The sequence below is a fragment of the Clytia hemisphaerica genome, unplaced genomic scaffold (genome assembly GCF_902728285.1).
Source record: "Clytia hemisphaerica strain Z4C2 unplaced genomic scaffold, Clytia hemisphaerica genome assembly, whole genome shotgun sequence".
NCBI classification, from domain to species: domain Eukaryota; kingdom Metazoa; phylum Cnidaria; class Hydrozoa; order Leptothecata; family Clytiidae; genus Clytia; species Clytia hemisphaerica.
The window spans coordinates 670,619-692,523 of record NW_027103528.1 but is presented as its reverse complement, the minus strand read 5'-3'; the positions used below and the strand labels follow the sequence as shown (position 1 = coordinate 692,523).

The 21,905-nt window shown below is 33.7% G+C and overlaps 3 protein-coding genes across 3 annotated transcripts; all 3 read right to left on the bottom strand.

Moving 5' to 3' along the window:
* Nucleotides 1-750: 750 nt before the first annotated feature.
* On the bottom strand, nt 751-4,184 carry LOC136799441 (uncharacterized). The gene is made up of 2 exons (XM_067056147.1): nt 3,920-4,184; nt 751-2,365 (listed from the first exon to the last, which is right to left on the bottom strand). The coding sequence occupies exons 1-2, from the start codon at nt 4,130-4,132 to the stop codon at nt 1,280-1,282; spliced, it is 1,299 nt and encodes a 432-aa protein (XP_066912248.1). The 5' UTR covers nt 4,133-4,184; the 3' UTR covers nt 751-1,279.
* A 6,516-nt stretch (nt 4,185-10,700) lies between these two features.
* LOC136799440 (COMM domain-containing protein 3-like) lies at nt 10,701-17,255 on the bottom strand. The gene is made up of 8 exons (XM_067056146.1): nt 17,094-17,255; nt 16,801-16,906; nt 16,193-16,256; nt 15,377-15,411; nt 13,784-13,844; nt 13,239-13,295; nt 12,936-12,992; nt 10,701-11,996 (listed from the first exon to the last, which is right to left on the bottom strand). Exons 1-8 carry the CDS (start codon nt 17,233-17,235, stop codon nt 11,937-11,939), a joined length of 582 nt encoding a protein of 193 aa, XP_066912247.1. The 5' UTR covers nt 17,236-17,255; the 3' UTR covers nt 10,701-11,936.
* A 1,083-nt stretch (nt 17,256-18,338) lies between these two features.
* On the bottom strand, nt 18,339-19,908 carry LOC136799439 (trichoplein keratin filament-binding protein-like). Its single transcript, XM_067056144.1, has one exon. The coding sequence runs from the start codon at nt 19,866-19,868 to the stop codon at nt 18,360-18,362; it is 1,509 nt and encodes a 502-aa protein (XP_066912245.1). The 5' UTR covers nt 19,869-19,908; the 3' UTR covers nt 18,339-18,359.
* Nucleotides 19,909-21,905: the final 1,997 nt, after the last annotated feature.

Here is a 21,905-nt window from a genome sequence, read left to right as displayed (position 1 = left end):
GGGTCCCAAAATCACAAAAAACAAAAATTTCTCTCTCAAAGGGTCACGATTTCCAAGAATTTTGACCAAAATTTGGTGAAAATCAAACCAAAATTTGGAAAAAATGGACCAAAATTTAGGAAAAAGTCTCTCAAAGGGTCCCAAAATCACCAAAATTTTGTCTCTCAAAGGGTCGATTTTCGATTTTCGGCTCGGACATACCCGTCACCTCGCAAACCTAGTACCCCCCCCCCCCCGGGCGAAAAAGTCTTCGTTTTCTTCTTCATCAAACTTTTTCAATGTAATTTTTGAATTTTCAGATTCAGAATAGAAAATGTATAATATGCCATAGTTTTGTTGGTTACATCAGTCAGAAAACACATTTTAAGAACGGCAATTATGAAAAATTCACTATGGTCAGAGCCCTTAAGTAACTTACAGGGTCCCATTATTACTAATTTGAGTGACTTTTGGTCATTTTGGATGACAATCTTTCAGGGTGGAAATTTTCATATTTTTGTTCTCACAGTTTGGCCGTCCATAATATACCAAACATTCCTATCTGACCAGGGTTCACTTTTCAAACTACAGCGGCACGTCCCTGTTGATTGTTAGGGCCAGTGCCCATCGGACAAAGCACACAAAATATCTCTACTTTAAGACATGTTTTGATCCTCTTCATTTTTTCCAGGACACCTTGTATACTCACTAATAGCATCAAATCAAGTTTATCATTTCAAGAACCTTAAAATTGATTCACAGAACTTTTTGCGAATAAAGCAAATAATTGTTATCTTCTCAACACAAATAAATAAATACAAATAAATTTACACTGTAAAAAAAATAATGCGTAAATGAAGAAATGTCAATGGAAGTGATTGTTTACCGGGGTGTGGAATCAATGAAAAAGAAACCGATGTAAATTAGTTGTAGAATTTCTGGCACACAAACAAACAATAATTAACAGACAAACTAATAAAATTGAAGTTTCGGTTCATATTCAAAAGGGTTACGCAGTAGAAAAATTGGCAACAACATGATGGAGAAGTTAAGTTAACTGTTTCATTATCCTTTGTCAACCACCTAATAAACTTGTTTGTTGTTACGATAATTAATTTCGAATGCTATAAACATACTTTAAAATCTCAGCTTTGGAAATTAAGCTAAAAACTTTTTAAAAACATTAGTGGTTGTAGCAATTTTAACATTTAATGTTCTAGTAACTTCTAGTAACGAAAAATATACGGAAAAAAATTAAACGAAAATGTCAAGCATAGAGAAAGCTGAATAGAGGGCGCGTTTAAGGAGCATAGAAAAGATTTGTTTGACGCTCCTTATCTACTGTACCGGTAGAAATACGAGTCTTGGTAAAAGAGGTTCGAGGCTCTGGTGCATCCGCCATAGTGTTCGAATTATGTCGGAACATGTTAGTTGAAACACCGTATAATTTTGTTGAAGAATCGTTATTGAAAGATGCTGTAGACGAGGTTGAATTTGAAGAAGCTGAACCCTTCATTTTGTTGCGACTTTTGGTGAACTTCTTCTTCTTAGCATCAGCATTGACGTCCTCTTGATGATTCATACCCCAATAGTCTTCTTGTAAATTTGAATTAGTTCTTGAATGCATGTAAATAATATCATTGTCTCTAGGTAACACGGCTACTTCCTCTTTTTCCTCTGTATTTTGGAGTTCGGAAATAGTGTAAAATTGTTGTACGGTATTGTTATTGGATGGCCGCCGACTGGCGCCGCTCTCGCTGCTCGCTTCTTCAAAACTACGCTCTGAAGTGAGTTTCTTCATAAAGGACCGCCCAATGGTGCGTAGTTTCGATGCACGCCTGTTTTGATTGGATACGGTACTTTTATTATCATCTTCCGAAGCGCTGTATTGGTATTCAGAAGGCGAATCGTTCGTTTCTGTTGTAATGGTGTAAATGGAGTTATTATCGTAAAAGTTTCTTTGGCTCCTGAAACTACCACGGTTGCTTGAGTTCATATAATACTCAAATGAAGATTCAAGATTTCCAGCCGCTGTATCCTCTTGTTGTCGTTTGACGAAGGGATATCCTCTTGGTTTAAAGACCGTTGGAAGTCGATTAATTTGTCGGTTTTCAGGTTCACTTTCAAGTGCATTATCACTAGAACCATCACCTTCGTCTAGGGATTGCTGTTTCTCGACAACACCAGGGATTTCGAACAGGGTATTGGTTTCTTCTTCGACTTCAATTTCATTCTTCCATGGGATTTCAGAGGGAACATCTTCGTATGTGATCTTCTTCTTATGTTTGTTGACTTGAACTTCATGACAGTAGACGATCTTCGAGTATTTGTTGTTCTGGTTAAAACGTTTCCAGAATCCACAAAATGGCTTCCACTTCACTTTCCACTGAAAAAGAGACAAAAGAAATCATTTTCACAACATTCGAAGTTAACACTTACACGTTTTTTTCCTAAAGAATTTTTAACTTTTTCAAATTTCTGTCTGCAAAGCTTTAAAATGTTCTTAACTTGTTCTTAACAGTTTGGTCATAGAGGCCTTATGTTCTTATATAGTTCTCTTATAAAACATGTAATTTCATTTGATGATATGTTGGATTTAAATTTGTAAATATTCAGAAATGGAAAGAGAGGAAAACTGGAAAGTTAATCATATAACATTGGGGATGAGCAGAACATAGGAATTCATTATGGATAATGAAAAATATTTAGACTTCCTAAGCCTTCCCTAATATTTTGAACAACAGAAATTCCGAAATACAATTACTTCCTTGAAAAGACTATTGCTTTTAGAAATTTAGAGCATGTGGCATAATTGAAGCTTACGAAAAGACAAACTTTTCATGTGGATGAATTTTGTTTGCATTTATAGTAGCCACAATTTTAATGAAACACTAAATTGAAGGCAGGTGTTGAGTGCGCGGTATCCTTTGTTGTGTATTGACCTGACCGATCAATTTATGGAGTTCAAGCACAATGTCAAATAAATCACAACATCAAAATTGCACTTTTCAATTTATGACTTTTGAGGTAATTTTTGTGTAGGAATTAAGACCGCAACAAATCAGTCAATAAATCACAAAAATTGCGCACTGAAAAAGGTAATGTTAATTGCTTAAAGCGAAGATTCAGCCGCCATGCAGCAACCTTCTTTATCAATTTGCTGAAAGTTTAGTTGGAACCTTGCCAGTGTCGAAAAATGTATTTGCATAAAGGATCATTGATAACAGGAAAAAGTCGTACAGTTGTTTCAAGATTTGCGCCAAATATGTTCCGTTCCCGAGAAGAAAATTTAATGACGTTTTCCGAATGTTTGACGTATACCCAAAACCACGTCATTTCAAATATCTCCGAACAGAAAGTGATTTTTCATTGATCGTAAACTACAAAGCATACAACGGAAATAAACAGAAAGAGTTTTGAGTATCTATTTTGAGTATCTTGCATATATTTTAGGCGTACAAACTTTCGCGAGCAGAAACTTTCACGATTTTCGCAAATCTTGACACTTTTCGCGAAAATAAATGTCTCAGAAAATTCTTGGAAGGGCCATTCGCCATTATGGTTGCAAAAAAGTTCTTAAAAAAAAAAGAAAATCTGTAAAATTTCAAACTTTGAATAAAATGTAACATTTATGGTACTTTCTACCCTGTTAAAGCCTAATGATTCAAAAGACAAAAGTTTCGAGCCTATTACCATAAAGAAGTATTTGTCAATTTTTTCATGTGAAATTTATCATTTTTTCATGTCTTGATTCGCGAAAGATTATGCTCGCGAAAAGGATTTTTTTTCGTCAAATTCGTACGGGATGAGCTGGAGTTTTTACAAGATACTTCACTAATTGGTCATTTAAAGTGATAGAGATGACGCGTTCTTTAGAAAAAGTAATGAGATTCTTTTATTACATCTTAACGCAAAGAAATATCAAGATGAACTAACTTACCTCAGAGAAGGGTTTGTAACCATCCGTGACTATTCTAGTTTTGGTGAAGCAGTGCCCACAAACACCAAAGCTGTGATCAGAGAGATATCCACGAAAACAACTTCCATGGGCATATTTAGCACTTTGCTCACACAGACATACGATATAGATGGGTTCGTTGAATTTGCTGTATGTTCGACTGCAGTAAACGCATTCTGGTGATTTGAACTCCATTGTTCTTTGTGTGTGTGTCTGTTTTTATTTATTATTGGTAGTCCTATATCGAAAAAATCAAAAATATTAATGAACATTCAATATAAAAAACTTCATCTAAACAACTTGAAAACCGACAATGAATGGATTTGTAAGTCATACAGGCTAGTTGTATAACTAACCCAAAAATAAAACAAATCTGAAACAATAGTCAGCTTTAAAAGAAAGACAAAACATAAGAAATGAAAATGTCTCCTGTATACTGATGAATCACCAGAAATGTATACAACACCAACCAATAAATCAATCAAATCAATCAATCAATCGACACAATAAATACCGACATCCCTTATCACTGATAAACACACTGTGTTTTTTTATCACTGAACGTTCATTTTCACTCGGTGAAGAAAGCAGTCCTACAAAATTGATAAAAAGTCTGACCTACCGATAAAATTTCTGGTAAAAGAAATACCCGTGGAACAGAACAACCACAATGGAACAAATGTCAAAATAGTTAAATTACGAATTATTAGAGAAATGAGATAAAAGACCAAATTATTGAAAAAGATCTGATAAAAATCCAAGTAATCAAACAAACAACCAACAAATAAAATCTTTGTATCACAGGACAAAGCTATTGAACAAAATGCTATTGAAGAACTAATGAGTGAGTTATGTAAACACACTATCAAACCACAATTTAAACTCAGTGGTGATTCCAAACTACGTTATTCTGTTAATGACATCTTTCATATGTCCTAATCAAAGGTATGGTTTGTTATCATTTATCATGACCCCCGGATATCCCATAGTATTATCTATCAAACCAGGGGGTTCTGACGGATATTAGCTACAAAGTGCCAATTAATTCAACTTGCTTAAATGTTGTTTTAAATATCTGAACACATGATCAATATTTTGTTGTAAGAATATTGAATCTTCGATCGTCAATTTTCAAGTTATTTTGAAACAACTAACAAGCAAGAGAAATAAATGATATTGTTTTCCAAGTTCTTTTGAGTGACAATTTCTGTAAATGACAGTCCTTAGAACTATATAAAATACTTTTCTCTCGTGTGAAACCCTACTTTGTTTCTTATAAGAAAATGTTTCATAGAAAGACAATGATTGAAGATGATTGACGACTTTTCTATCATGAGTTTTTCAAAAAATGTTGTAATAGTCTTTAGTCATCTATTGTTTCCATTATTAACGAGTTTAACAAATCAATTAGAAAACAAGTTAAATTCAATCTCGCCCAGGAAATCGTTAAAAATGCTGTCTAATTCTGGTATTATCGATAACAAAGGGCGGACTGAAGAGGGTGGTTTTTGAGATAAAGATCAGTTAAAATTATCAGGTGGCAGACATGATTTTGTTCTTTATTTTTGTTTACAAGGCCAATAATATTATCTTATCTCGATAATGGAATTCAAAGTATGAAGACGTGTTCGAAACACATGTATCGATGTGATAAAAATCGTTTTAAGAAGAAGACCAAGAAAATTCAGTTGGAATCACCTAAACACCCCCTTCTCACACACTCAGATAATAATTTGCAGTGCGGATTGGCTTATCTGATTATTTTCAGCCGAGGACAAAAATTTGAGTAAAATTTTCCACAGGGGACGATATTTTGGCCAATTTTTCCAGTGGGAAGTGTTCCCAGTGGGGCTGTGAGAAGGGGATGTACCTATCGATATAGCACCGCTCATTTTGAAAAGATTCAATTTTTTATGGTGGGCTTTTCACATCAATAGCTATTCTGGTAACAAATTAGCTTTAATTAAATTCTAAAATAACATGAAAATTGTGCTCACACAGACAGACAAGTATAAACAAAAGTCTCCAAAACGTGATTAAATTATCTATACCCTTTTAAAGGATATTTTAAGCAAGGTAATTGGTATCATCACAAACTTGTATTCAAATCTTCTTGTTAGGGTTAATGAGAAATGATGTAACCGACCATTTAGAAGGTGCTTAACTTTTGATTAGCTATTATTAAAATATAAATGGAATTGAACTACTGATTAAATAAATACAGTTGCGTCTCAATAACTCGAACCTTTACAACTCGAACAAGTAAGCACTGTTTAAGATTTTCTCTAAACTTTCACATATTTTCATTTGTTTTTTATAAGTTTTCACAATATAGAACGGTCTGTATAACTCGAACCTCTGTAACTTGAATATCTGCTTAACTGCAACAAGACTCCTGTTGCAAATTCTCGACCAAACATACACGTTACTTTATAAGAACAAACTATGTTAGAACCCTGAGTTAGAACATTTAAGGCTTCAATAGCCAAAATGATAAGAACAAGTTAAGAACAAGTTAAGGTATTGCGGATCGAAAACACCCAGGAGAATGGACAAAAATTCTCACAAAATGGTAAAAATAAGAACAAGGTAAAATCATTTTTACTGTAGGCTTGAAACTCAAAAAGTTAAGAACATCCGAAGCCTTCAAAAGTTTTGGATGTTCTTATAAAAAAACGTGTAGCTCAAACAAATTTTGATTCCCAATGCGAGACATCACTCTACAACGGTTTGCTAAATATTATACCAACAACTAGATACCATTTTACATAACGTATAACGTAGATATAATTCGAAAAAAAAGATCTTGCACGAATTACTTCCATTCCGAAATTTCTACCAGAAACTGACAAAGATCATCCATCTGTAGATGAAGTTGAAATATCATAAATTCCCTTCATAATCATTTCAGATTATCGAATATTACACTTCCTACGAAGTTCTAAGTAGCCAACAAAGAAACAATTATCAAAGTTTTGGTCATTATAAAACCTCCAATGTAATAGATAATTATGTATGGATGAAAGTCAGATTCAAATTGTATTTACATAAACTCGATGCTTTCCAAATTTGGAAAAAACTTGAATGTTTATGTCACAGGGAATTGCAACTTAACAACATGCAAAAAATGCCTATCATTATTTACAATAACTTTTTAAAAGTTGGATAAAAGTTAATTATCGAATTTGCTATTTCTCTCAAATGCGATTAAACCCAAGCTAGTTGCAAACCAAACCTTAAGAGCTTGTGCAAAACTTGTGACACTAACTGACAAAGAATATTAAAAAATATGAGAATGGCAACCAGTGGTAACAAATAAAGTAAGTACGAGAGAATCTGAATACCCGACAATCGAAAATTTGGGTAGGAAAACACAAAAACAAATAATTGCAGGACAAAATATTTCAAGCATATTTCAAGCATGTCTTCACACTTTTATCCATCCATAATCGGGCCATAATCAGCCAATTTCATTTTCAAACTACTCTTCCTTGTCATATTTTCACAATAACAAGTCCATTAATAATTTAAAGACAATGTAACGACCTCAACTTCACTATAACTTTACGTCATCTTTCAAATATCATGTCAAAGTTAATCTCCATAGAAAAACACTCGTCATTACAAGTAGCGAGATGATTTTCCTTTATAATATATTGATCGTTCAACACATAGTATGATGTCAATGTAATCCGATTGGTGGATCTTCTTCCGATTCTTATTTCCAATTATCCGAAAAGTTTCAAAACTGATTTTGTTAGTTGACGTTAGAAAATACGACTTAAAATAGAAAGGCGTGGTGACGTAAAAAGTAAAATGAACTCTGTTCGGATACAAAACTCATTTGAAAGAAGATTCAAACATATGTGGCACAATCATCAAACTTGGGTAGTGGACCACAGGCTTTTTGTTTTATAAGAGAATGTACTCTACAAGAATATTCATGGTGAAATTGGCAACTGAACCTAACTGTAAATTGCCAATTAATCCCCATTAACCCTATTCGGCCTGGGGGGGGCTGTTTCTGTTCGGAGGTCAAATTATTAGTAATAACTCCTGAAATAAATAAAAAAAAAAAATTTGACACCTAAAAATTTTCAGACCTTGAGCATGATGACATTTCTGACAGTAAGGTGTCACAAAAATTGACACTTTTCCAATACAAATTTATTTTTTATGTCAAATATATCGTTTAAACCGTAATTTATTGAATATTCAGGATAAAATAATCAATTTAAACTCAGGCAACTTTTTTCTAATGCCTTTGTTAGAATACAATAGCTATTTATAAGAACAAAGGAAATTTTCGGTTTTTGCTCACTTTGGGCATGACGAGTGACGTCATCAAAAATATTTTTTGTCAAAAGTTACCTTATGTGACAAGGGTCTTGTGTGCCAAATTTCATCCAAAAAGACACACTAGATGAAAAGTTAAGGTGGGTATAGGAAAAGCCCCCTCCCCCCAGTTCTGAACCGCCCCTAAAAGCCTAGGTTGAATAGGGTTAAACCTCTAAACTTTCGCAAACATGGCCATTTTTTTTGCTTCAGGTCCAGATTGGCATTTTTCCGTGTACGCGCATTTGAAATGATGATGGCAATAAATGGGTTTAGTAAGAAAGCGAAAGGGAGAAGCAAGAGTCAACACTTGTAAGGACTTCCTTAAATAGACCAATTCTGCAAATCCAGTTAGGCACTATCTGCAAACAAACCTCAAGCAAGCGACCTGTTCATAACTGACTTTAAATTTCACCCCGAAACTAAAACAAACAAAAACTATGCGCAGGTCCAAACGGGAAATATTTGATAACTTTGAGCTATCAAAGTGTTACTAAATCATCCTGTACATATTCTTTCTAACATTTCTTAGGTAAATGGCTGATCATGGGTGAAAATGACGTCACGCAGAATCGGTCTATTAGGTTTTTCGAATGGAGAAAGGTGAAAGGAGCTGACACACAGACACCAAAAAGAAAGTTCACATCCATTAAGATTCCCACCACAAAACGTCACGAAAATCTAAGTTGTCCACCATAAACGAAAAGGAAAATTACCCACACTCCATTGCGAAATCTCGCTCTCCTTATGGTAACCACCACCTCATTCCCAGACAGTATTTCTTCATTTCCAACATATAAACGAAGAAAGAAAAGAAGAAAAGAAAAATGAGCCCACTGGTCAGGATGTTAGATATTGGCAACTCCAAACAATTTCCAAATCAAAAGAACAGACAGATTTTTTAATGAAGGTAATTATGACAGCCTTGGTGTTGAGTTAAATATCCATTAAGATTCGTCATTGACAATCAGTAACAAAAGCTAATGAAACTTTGACGTCAGTAATCATTCCCACAAAATTTAACAATCTAACCATTTATTTTTTTATGATTTAATAACTTTTAAACTGTGATTTTAATGCGGTTTTCCTTGTGTCAATTCAATGAAACAATGAGATTTCGCAATACGCTAGATTAAAATCAATGCTTATTTGAAATCTTTGCCAATGGGATAACATTTTTTGGAAATTTACCACCTAGACATTGTGACTTTTGACCCCCTAGAAAGCAGGTCTAACCCCCCAGACAAGCATCAGTTGATCTTCTGGACTTTTAGGATTACCCTCAAACAGAGCAAACTCAGAAAATATAAAAATATGTCAGTTACTATATTCAAGAGTCAATAGTTCCTATATTCGTTCTGTAACAAACATCGAATCAATAACTAGTCACAAAGATATGATTGATTATGAAAACTCGATGTAGTTGAAGACAATCCATCATGAAAAGAAGCGATCAACTTGACTAAATCAGAGAGAATCTTTTCAATGAAACGAAGGGATATCATTTTCCTCAGATTTCATCCAAGATAAATCAGAATGGGCAAAGTGGTTTAGCCAACCAAAAAAGGTCTAGTCAACGATATCAGTGTGATAACAAAAATCATTCACAAAACTGACTATGTATGTCATTTTTTATCATTCCTCGCCCTATGTTTCCTTGTTCTCGTCTCAAAAAACACAGTTCAAAAGGAAAGATACAACAAAATGCAATGATGAGCATATATAAATCGTTATTAATACCTACTAAAATATTAATTTCATCAAATGGGTTATTAAAAAACAAGTTAGAAAAGAGATTTTCTTTCTCTTTTGGTAATTCTTGAACATCGGAATGTCGGATTAAGCGCAGTGAATTGAGAGGTATACTTAGACCTGGTGGGTGGTGTATCATATCTTATTTAGATATATAATGTCCTTTCAACCATAATAACGTCTTTTGGTTGATCATAACAACCTGTTCTTGCAATACCCCCAAATTGTTGCTAACATGTTGTCAAGGATTATTCTATGGGTCAAACGTAGGTTCTTTCTGTTAAATAAACGTCAAGAGCAAAATAAAAATATTTCAAGATATTAAGCACAAGAAAAAAGAATTTTGAGCACTTCAAGACTGACCCTGGTTAAAAGTTTTTATCAGGATGCTGTATATATGATTTCAACGTCTACAATTTTCAAATTTACCTATGCAATGCAATATAATTTTGGAATCCTTCATGGTTATTCACACGTGATTTTAATAAGAACAAACTATAGAACCATAGGTCTTCGATGGGCAAAATATTAAGAACAAATTAAGTCAAATATTTCAAAAAGTTTTGGACGTTCTTAAAATTTTAAAATCTTCTTGTTCTGATTTTTTATAGATTTTTCATAGATAAATTGAAAAGTTAACACGCATTAACTGAATATCAGTTTTCCTTAGTTTTCAATATCTTCTATGGAAATTATCAAAATACAGTGATGTAGATTATATGAGATATGATGAATATATTGAACAAAAACTTTGTCAAATATGTCAAATACAAAATTAACGAAGGAATAAACAAATTATAAGTTTTGTCTACCAATATTATATACTTCCCTAGTTACATTATGAATAAAATTTGTAATAAATTACTACAAAACGATATAACAAAATGAGCCGTGTTGTATTCATATGCCCTGGATTTACTTTTGAAAATAACAAATCATTTTGCATTTCGGTCATTCTCAGGTAACAAAAAATCAGGAATGAAACTTCACTTAACTTAAAGATGACACAGTTGACAAGGAATACACAGACAACAGATATTTTCCAATGAAATATTTTAGCAAAAATACAGTACTACAGGGTCAAAAAATAACAACAAAAATGCAATAAAATTGTAATAAAAATTTCCGCTAACATAGTCATTAAGTTTTCTGAACATAATTCACAAATTGCAAATAAAAAAAAATGGCGCGTGGGAGTCCAATGTCTCAACTGTCAATGTACCGACAAATACGAGATTCAAAAGACGAAATTAGCTAAAGCTTCAGAGTATACTTCAACACCCAGTCTCACAGCTCAAGTGGAACTTTTTCCCACATTGGGGAAAAAATTCTATCGAAATCCCAATAGGGATAGAGATGAAAGTTCTATTGTTCCAAAGTTAAAGAACTCAGTAGGGATATGGTTTCGGAGTACAATTTCTTCCATTGAATTTCAAATTTGGATGAAATCAAAGTCAATTGATCAAGTTATAGGGTATTTTTCCAATCGGGAAAAAAATTTTGGGAAAATTTTCCAGTATGGCGGGGCTCCTATCGGGTCTGTGAAACAGGGGTGTACTTCTCTATAACGAAAGTAAAGACAATATAGTAAATTGTCATATCTCTACTACACATTCAAAATTATTACACCGATTTCAGCGTTTCTTGACGAACCACTCATTCAGGAACATCTGTACATAGATTTATTGGATCCGATGATGTCAATCAATAGAAAGTCTGTGTCATCAAATTGAATCATATCAATTAAATCATCCAAAAAGCAATAGATTCTCGCAATAAATTGTCCAATTATTTTAAGAGTTCTCTTAAAGTAAAACAATCATTTAAAGTGTCGCCAGTTCTTATTAAGTCTTCAGATCTTCAACTTTTCTGGTGACTTCAACAATCATATTCCATTCTTCATCTTTTTTTTTTAACCTTGGCTTGCTTTTTCCAAAGTTTTACTCGCATCTTTCAGCTTTGAAACTAAATCCTAAAGGTTTTAACCAAGTGTTATTTTTTTGTGACTAAAAATTTAAGACTTTATTCACAAAAATATCCTATCAATCTCTTCAAACCCAAAGGTGAATCTATTTTATTCAATACGTAATAATTCTAAAATGTTTACGAAATTGAACGAAAATCTAACAGAAAAATCTAACAGAAAAGTCTCAACTTGACGAATTTCCGCCCACAGCCTGAGCACTTAGTTTCTGTTTCTCGCCGTTCTTGTATCAGTTAATATTATAATATAATATAATAATTATATTTTTGTGGGCCTTTGTGGAAGCTGTTCAAGTGTTTGGAAGCATTGACACTTATTAAACGTATTCAATCGGGGGGGGGGGATTCCAACAGGCAAACTTCTGGTAGGCTACTTCCTTGGTGAGAATTTTTCCGGGGAGCTCGCTTATCTCCTTACAATCTCGATTATTATGATTTTTATGTGCAAAATAGTCGAACGTGTGCAACGCACTGGGCTCAACTTCAGTGGCTTCAAATTATTCATAGGCCCAATTGTAGACCCCCAGATATTCACCCAAGGAATAAGTGTGCTAAATTTCAGCCAAATCCGAACATTTTTGAAGTCTCCAGGCTGCCCCAAAGTTTTAGCCTCGTTTTGGCGAAAAACTTGTCCCCAGGCCCTAAAAATCAAAATTTTCAAAAAATAAAAAAACACCCCGAGATAGTCACCCAAGGAACAAGTGTGCCAAATTTTAGCCAAATCCAAGCATTTTTGAAGTCTCCAGGCTGCCCTAAAGTTTTTGTGACAGACAGACACACAGACACACAGATATTGTCAGATTGTAGCTCAACTGAAGTTGAAAACTATACCCCTTGCACTGTGCATTTCTACAGTCTTACAGTGAAAAATGTCAACAAAGAATCACTATATAATACCAATATCTGACACCAAAAAGCAATGGAATACCTGTAGCTGGTCGACAGAGCAAAAGAATTCGACATTTCCTTCTTTGTTATTTGGTTCCTGCAAGAAAAGCAAGACGTAGTTGTTATACGGCTGTTGTAATGTCAAACCTTTAGTGAACCAAGCCTATGGAATCACATTGAAAAGATGTCACTGAGTGGAATCACCACTAATAATGATAGCACTTGAATGCAAGGCCGAATATTTTCTTAGTAAAGAGATAAGTCAGTCCCTGAAAATCTGGATTCCTTCATTTTAAAATATAGAAAATGAAACGTTTCCAACACAACCATTGTTACGTGTTACCTGTGTTTTTAATGATACCATGTAGCTTGAGTCGTTCAATTTTTCCACTTGATTACTCTGAAGAAAATATGTAAAGTTTTATTCGATTTAGAGAATCCTGGAGTATCGCATTATCAAGTTGAACAAGTTGATCATGATTCTAACATGCCAACAAAATTAATACATGGGAAATCCTTTTCAAAACTAATGAACCTTAGCCACCACCGGTTAAAAGATTTTAGGCAGTGTTTCAAATTTTTAGTTTTTGTAAAATTTGTTTTTTCAATCCAGAGGCCAGAAAAACGTGGTATTTATTCGAGAATTTTTGGTTTTCTAGCATTTTCACTCAAGTTTGTTGACAATTTTTTCCCCTCCTTCTTTTGTGCTAATCGGTACAAAACCAAGCTAAGATTAATTGGCCGTTAAAGTCATTGAAATAGTGAAATCTCGACACTGTAAAGAATTGCGTTCATCCAATACCGCTCTTTTTGATCACATTATTACGGACAAAGTTAGCCATTAAGCCCTTATATCTTTCGTAAATCGGCCGGTGGTAAAAATCACACCTTGATACAATAGTCCACTCGCCAATCCACATCAAAAATATAAGGGTACGAAGAATCGGTCCTGGAAAAAGAAAAAGATCTTGGTTGGAGTTTTCTCTTCAAGCAAATCTTTTGATGCTGATTGAATCTTGACTGTAAGCAGCAGTCACAAGAGAATGGATAAAGAAATGGATAGTTGACGACAGTAAATATAACCACAAAGTATTTAAAATTAAAACTATATGCAAAATCGCAAAATCAAAACCGAAAGTAATAAAAAAAAAAAAGAAAGAAAGAGGCTGCTTCCGTCATGGCGTCAGGCCCCCTGCTAGTTAGGGGGGGGGTTACACCCTCTAAAAAGCCCAAAAATGCTTAAAATGTTTCAAATATTTGGGGGAGCTGAAATCTCATCATTCAACCTGGGGGCTGAATGCTTTATCTATCTTAATGGTTGGCCTCAAATTAAAGCTCACGAAGGTGAAAAATATTTTATCTTAACCTTCGAACTGCAACACAATTTACATTAAATAAAATAGCCCTTTTTTTGTGGAACAAACTTTTAAAAGTGTCGAGGGTCAAAAGCTCTGGGGGCTACCAAAATTTGCATGAATCATTGGGGAGGGGGCTTAAAACTCACGGGGGACCTATGTTCTGTTGATCTGAAAAATAGAGCCATAGAAAAATTTAGGAAACAGTATTGTCGAATAAAGGTATACATGTTTAAAAAATGTGTTTTTTTTTTCGACATCGAGACCATATTTAAAACACCCCTGTGTCACAAACCCTCTGGGACCCCAGCCCCACTGGAAAATAAGCAAAAATTACATCCCTGGTGGGAATATGCCCTTGAATTTCAGCCCCACTGGGAAATTGTTTTTGATTTCAACCCCACTCGAAACTCCATGTTTAAAAATTACACTCCAAAACCATCCCACTGGGACTTTATAACCTTGGAACAATAGAATTTCTATCGCCATTAGGATTTCAATAGGAATCTTTACCCCCACCGAGGAAAAAGTTGTGTGAGACAAGGGTGTTTTAAAAATAAAAAGCACTATTTCCAGTGCCTATATTGTATAATGTTTTTTAAATAGTTCAGTCGGTGGCGCGTCAGACTTCTAACCTACGAGTAGGTGGTTCGAACAAAAAGGAAACAGAAAACGAAGCTATATAAACGTTTCTAGCCCTCTATTAAAAAATGTTCACTAGATTTGCATCTCTTCTCGTTGACTTTGTATTCTAAAAAAGCATAATTAGGAGGTTTACCCGACTCCCCCCCCTCAAAGTCTTATCTCGCCTCGACGATGCTTAAATTATTGCTGTTAGCAAAATTTGCCCGAAAGCATTGAAACACGCATGCGTGACTTGTCGTTTTTTTTGACCACAAGCTTTTAATCTTTATATCAAACATACAAGAATCAAAGCACTGACCGAATGATTGTGTTGCACTTTTTCGGTTAATCTATGCATATTAGCAAATACGCATAAATTACCTCTAGGCTAACCAATAATTTTAGCCTCTTTTGGGCGAAAAACACATTCATTACTGCTAAATTAGGGATTTTTTAAAATGACCGAAAATTATTCAGAGAAGGAACAAATGATAATAATTACCTAACCAAATTCATTTGAAGTTCTCTACGAATCACCTAAAAAATGTATAAACAATTTATCAATTTTCTGCGGAAAGAGTAGCTAATAGCATTTTCTTGGCACTACACTAAAGATATATATGAAATATCATGTTTTATTTCAAAAAAGGATTTACATGGATTTACTAATTATGCGTACTTTTTAAATCAACAGCTTTCCCTTGCATTTATGGCAAGATATCTTATCGAACAATATATCTTTGTTCTTTATTGTATTTTTGTCTACACTCATTTTGTTTTATAAGCATACGGTAAATTTCGGCTGAAGCTCACTATGCTTAAGTAAAGCTCAATTTTGAGCCTCGACTTATGCTTAACCCTATGCTTGATAAAAAAATTATGAAGGAAGGGGGGGGGGGTAAAAATTTTCGCGCATTTTCCCCTCTCTTTAATCTTGAGAGAAATGAAGACATTTAATTGTTTTCGAATGTTGTTGTTATTATAAGTTGTGTTATTTATAAGAGATTAAACAGAATAAAATCACCAATTCTCTTCTTCATTCTTCTTTTTTTTTTATGAACTTTTGGAAATTATGATTCTAAATATTTCTTTGGCTGAGCCTCAAGGTATGCTTAGCATATGCTTAATTTTTCTGGAAATTTGAGCTTCAGTTATGCTTATAAACGTTATGCTTATAAAAAAATGAGTGTATTTTGATTAATGAAGGTTAGCGAGAGTCCACTATATAACAATTCGCGTAATCCATATCACCAAAAGAAAATGGCCGTTTTAAGCAGACCCTAATGGGGGTGTGAGAAATCCATACCATATTACATACCTTGATTTTGTCTAAAAGTGGGTCTTGTCTATCATTAGGCCACTTACATTCTTCTAACAGTGACCTGTTTAACAAAAAGTAAAACATTATTGAAATTTATGTTAAAATGATCTTCGGTGGGATCAACCTATGTATGGTGTTTACATTTTTAATTATCATACATAAGTTCCTTCGTTCATGTAAATTATCCACCTGTATGGTAAAACTTTATTTCAGAAAACCAGAATTAACTAAACAGTTTTGCATATTTAACAAGCATTTGTCTTAAAAAACAAATTCTGTGTGAAACTTAAGTCTCAGAATGGATAAAAGTATATCTCAAAACCCATACTTTTAATGAAATACAAAATTTTTGGTATTTTCTTACAAAGTTGTTCTTGAAATTTAATTAACTTTAATCTTTTTCTCAAATGAGCCAATTTGATATAAAAAAATGACCCATCAAAACTCAAATTTATATTTCTTCTTCCAAATGAAATGTGACTCACCCTTTTAGAGTACAAAGAAAAAATGAAGTTCAAAGAGAGTAACTATTTGGTGTCTTTTTTAATTGCCAAAAAAAAAAAACAGCTACGATCCATATGCAAAGATAAATATTTGAATAGCACCTTATTTCAGCTTCTTCTATGTTCTTTCTGGCTGCCTCAACAATCAATGTGTTCAATCCATAGAAAGCTTGTTTTGCAACAGACGAGTCTACTCCCTGTAGAGAATCTGCAAGTAAAGTATGAAAATGGATCATTTCATCATCTCAAAGGGAAAGGGGGTCTGGGAAAACTGAGGAAAAAATAGAAATTAATGATAACTATAGCAGCCTTCTCCAAAGAAATAGTATATTTTTGACAGTTTCATAGTTGATCATATGATAATTGTTAAGAACTAAAACAAAAGTTGTGCTTACTAAACTCATTGGGCTCTATTGGTTCTTTGTTCGATAGACATGAGTATGTCAAGTTAACAAGTGATTCAAACGGTTTATCAGGAACATTTACAATGTCTCCAACAAGTTTCAAGCCTTCCAACACATTCAAATTCAAATCCATTTTATTACAATTTTTTTTAATTTTCTAAATAAATAAATAAAAATCATGAAAAGGCTGAGCTAATAATAATGAGGAGCACACAAGATATCTTTTTAGGAAAAAGCAAAATATTAAAAGGTATTTCTTCTATAAGTTGGTCTAGTTTCACACTTTAATTCTCTCCTAAGGGATTTCACGATGAACTGTTCATTGTAAGCATTCATAAAATGAGTGGATCGATCAATAACATAATTTTTTTTCAAAGTACACATCTCCAATATAGTATATATCATAATCAATTTAAGCAAAGTTAACACTAAAAAATAAATAACAACTTAAAAAGTTTACACCTGATTATCTAAAGCAATAAGTGAGTCCTCATTCTACACAAATATACAATACACTGAAAAATTTGGGTTAAAAATTCATCGAAATAAAGATCTTTTACAGTAAAGCATTATAAAATTGAATAAACAGAGCTCTCAAAAGGTTAAACCAGCTCTAGCTGCAGGCCATTTTCCATGCCCTTTAAATATTGCCTGAGTTGCCTTGTTAGAACTATGTAAATTTGAAGCAATTTTCATCAAACATTTCAAAAAAGTTCCTTGATTTATTAAAAAACAACTATCCTGGTAGGTATAGAAAAGATGCATGGCATTTTTTGAGTTGAGAAGTTGCAAGTTGCCAGTCTTGCGTTGGAGAGTTACAAAATCTATAGTGATTAAAAATATTTTAAATATTCAATCAAAGGACATCAGAACTACAAACACTCAAGTAGTAGCCTGTAACTAACGCACCTTTAATTTAAAGTATTTAAAATTTACATATTTGCAATCAATAGCCGTTTCCTTTGCAAACATGTAAATTTTAAATGCTATAAATTAAAGGTCAATCAAATTCCTTTAAAAAGATTTATCATACTGTATGTACTGGAAGTCATGGTGATTACGTATAGGGAGTGTGAAAAACAATGACGCTTTCTCCCATCATTAATTGGGACTTTTTATTGAAAATCTTGATAACTTTTAAAATAAAACCATTTTTGACTCACTTTTACTAAAAATTACATTCATACCCAATATGATTAAAGAAATATATTAAGATATCAATTATAAGGAATATAAGGAAACCATTATAAGATTTCCCTATGTGAAGGCAACTCTTTTTCTTCTAAAACATTTGTTTGAAGAGTTTAAATCAATTCGTTTAGCCTCTTCAGAGTACATTTCATTCATTCTCATTTCTTGTAATTTTTCCAGGTCATGATCTTCCATTTCTCTCCTTTGCTGCATTTGTCGTTCACTTTCTCTAGCTGTAATTTGATCATGGAGTTCTTGTTCTCGTATTTTTCTTTGACTCAGAGCAGCCTCATTTTCTCTATGAGTGAGCCTTTGATGATCTTCAAGCTCTTCCAAAAGTTGTTCTCTTTCCATGATAGATTCTTGTTTTCGTTGCTGGATTTGTTCCATTTTATGCTGAATTTGTTGTTGTCGCTCTTGAAATACTGCATTGATTAGGCGATCTCGAGCTAACCTTTCCATTTCCCATTCTGACTCACGTTTCCTCCATTGACGATTTGCTTCCTGTTGATATAGTTGGTCAACCTCAGCTTCTCTAATTTTCTCAACCCTTAATTGATCTTCAATTACTCTTTGCATAAACTCTGCATCTTTACGCCTCTCCTCTTTTTGATCTTGTTTTAATTGAATTTCCTGTTTCTCTATTTGATTGATTTCTTTGAGAAGTTGCAAGTCATGTTCAAGAGCTTCTTGAACCTGCTTGCTTTTTCGCTTTAGTTGTTGCTTGTATTGCCTAATCAAAACCATCCCATAGTCTTGTCTTTTCCTTTGTTCATCGAAAAGTTTGCGCTTTGCTTCAGTTTTTTCCAATAACTGTTCATTTTCAATAAGTTTTTGCTCTTCTCCTCGAAGAAAATCAGCTTCACTTTCCTTTCTTTTCAATTCAGTTATTTGTTGTTGCTGCTCCTCTGCCAACATTCTTGCTTTCATTTTTCTTGCCTCTTCTTTCTCGATTTCCTCAGCTTGTGCTCTTAAATTCTCTTCTTTTAAGTAGTTATCAAGCTTTCTTTGTGTTTCAAAATTTGTTTTGATCACTTCCTCCTTTTCTTGAATTTGATTTTCCCACTGTCCTAAAGCATTCTTTTCAATTCTTTTTGATTCTAATTCCCTAAGTCTTGGTTCATTTTGCCTCCAATGTTCATAAAGTTTTTCATCTGCCTCCTTTTTGCGTTTAGTTTCTTTGACAGCTGCTAAAGCATTTAACTTTTCTTGCATGGCTTCAGTACTTGAATACCTATTACCCCTCACACTTTGAATCTCCTTCCTATATTTTTCATCTTCTGAATAGAGTAAGCTCCTGAGCTTGTCTCGTCTATATTCCAAATTGTTTAGAGAGCTTTCCTTTCTTTCAATTTCATTGAAAAGTTTTTCAACAGCATTTAAACTTTTATTTTTCGATCGTTGAGAAGTCCAATCGTCATTCTTACTTACGATATTATTAGCCTTGTTAAAGTAAGCATTGTGATTACTCCATGTTGAACGAACTTGGTTTTCTTTCTCGGTCCTTTTGGTTGAGAAATCTGCTCTGGATTTGTAAGTTTTGATCCAACTCGGCTTGATCGTAGGGAGCGCCATTTTACTTTGTTTTGGTTTCCCTTCGAGCTACCACGATTGAGCATTCCAATAAAGGTACTCGAAACTGTGTGATGTCATATTCCACCAATCATTTGATATCTATCATACGCACGCGCCAAAACGCCCGGGAATTTTTTCAAATGAGCGGGAAAAAGTAATATGGTGACTAAAAATGTGCTTTTTGGAAATTTATCCCGTTTATACTGTTTATACTGTGGCTGACTAAAAGGGAAGGTAATGTATAGATTATGCTGTAGTAATTTGTTATTATACTTTTATCTAACCTAATGGTGGTATTTCAAATGTACATATGTACCCTTCGGATTAATTTACAGAAAAGATCCTGTTCTGGTGTGAATTCTGGTATTTCTATAATTTTAGTTCATCTGTGTACGGTATCAAGATTGTAGAGGCACGCCCAACCTCGTTCGTTCCCCAGTGTGGAAACGATGCAAAGTCCATGCGGAATTGTTATTTGTTTAAACTGAGGTCTACGCCAAAAAAAGTTAGTCTTACGGAACTTCAGGAATCGAAATTGGAGGGGTTTTGGGGGCACTGTAAGCCCCCCAAGCCAAACGGGTCCAAGGCAGACCCCTGGGGTTCAGGGCAGGGGACGAGAAGCCCCCGAAAGCCCTGGGATATTTGATCTTCTCATGTCTAAAATTTCCCAAAATTTGCTATAGGTATATATTTTCTACCGGGTGCGCCACAAAAAAGTTTCTCTCTTTAAAACTAATTTTCTCGAAATCTAAAAGTTTTAAAAGAACCATTCCTATCTCATTGGAAAGAAGAAAGATAAACTTAAATTTTAGTGGGTCATTTATTGAATTCGATTCATTAGATCAAAAGTTATGCTCAATTGAATAAAAAAGTTACTTTTAGAAAATGCTCAAAAACGTTAAAAATCGACCTATCAAATTAAACAGAAGCATAGTTATATGATATATCAGTATTTTCGTTTCAGTCATTAAAAATGATAATTAGCTGTCTAAATGGCCTTTTGTTATTTAAAGGAGGTTGAAGTTATTTAAAATAAGGTTGAATTTCAATGAAAGGAAGAAAATTCGTCAAAAAGGCCAAATAATCTGGTAAAATTCATAAAAATACATCAAATATGGGTTTCGAGGTAGATCCAGCCTTACATAGACTTTATCCAGTCTAGAACCAAAAATCTAAGAAAAATTCCAGTAAAACCAAATTAGATTAATGTTGATGAGGATTTTAAACCCTTTCGACCCTTTCGTTTCAAAATTTATGTGTTTTGTTACGGAAAAATGCTCTTAATTGTGTAAAGGCTATTGCAATTGCCAAATTTAAAGTAAAAAATTTGATAGGTCGATTTTTGACGTTTTCGAGCACTTTCTGAAAGTAACTTTTTTATTCAATTGAGCATAACTTTTGATCTAATGAATCGAATTAAATAAATGACCCATCAAAATCTAAGTCTATCTTTCTTCTTTCCAATGAAATAGGAGTGGTTCTTTTAAAAATTTTAGATTCTGAGAAAATTAGTTTCAAAGAGAGAAACTTTTTTGTGGCGCACCCGGTAGTTTTATAATTAAAAAGTTAGAAAAAAAGCTTGTATTGCTGGTATTTCTAAGGTGCTTAAACCTGGTGCCTGGTTTAATGAAATTGGTGCGGGATGGCGGTGCTCCTTCTCGTCTTAAAAAGCTTTGACTTACGCCAATATCTTACTTATATTCGCCCCTTACGCCACTATGCCAAAAGTAATTACTGCCTCGCCTCGCCAAATGTATTTGGTGCACCATTTCCAGGCTGGCTTGTTCCCTGCGTCCTATTATTTATCAGCTTTTTGATGCTTACTGATAGTGTGCTAGATAATACCCTGGAACTGTCTGTTTCTCAAACGCCTAAGATTACGTAATTCAAGAACAAAACATCAGATTTCATTATTTGTTCCTGGATTTGAAAGCATTGCATTGCAGTGTAGGTAGTTTTGTAACGTCAGGTTTTTTCATGACGTATTGTCTTGGAAACTCGCAGACCTTTTTTTAAAGAGGCAGCCATGTTGAATAA

Coding starts and splice junctions, on each gene's coding strand:
- LOC136799440 (XM_067056146.1), bottom strand. CDS start 17,235: ATGGATTTGAATTTGAATGTGTTGGAAGGCTTGAAACTTGTTGGAGAC. Junction 16,257..16,800: donor ATAGAAGAAGCTGAAATAAG/GTGCTATTCAAA, acceptor TTTGTTAAACAG/GTCACTGTTAGAAGAATGTA. Junction 13,296..13,783: donor GAGTGGACTATTGTATCAAG/GTGTGATTTTTA, acceptor TATTTTCTTCAG/AGTAATCAAGTGGAAAAATT.
- LOC136799439 (XM_067056144.1), bottom strand. CDS start 19,868: ATGGCGCTCCCTACGATCAAGCCGAGTTGGATCAAAACTTACAAATCC.
- LOC136799441 (XM_067056147.1), bottom strand. CDS start 4,132: ATGGAGTTCAAATCACCAGAATGCGTTTACTGCAGTCGAACATACAGC. Junction 2,366..3,919: donor GTTACAAACCCTTCTCTGAG/GTAAGTTAGTTC, acceptor TCTCTTTTTCAG/TGGAAAGTGAAGTGGAAGCC.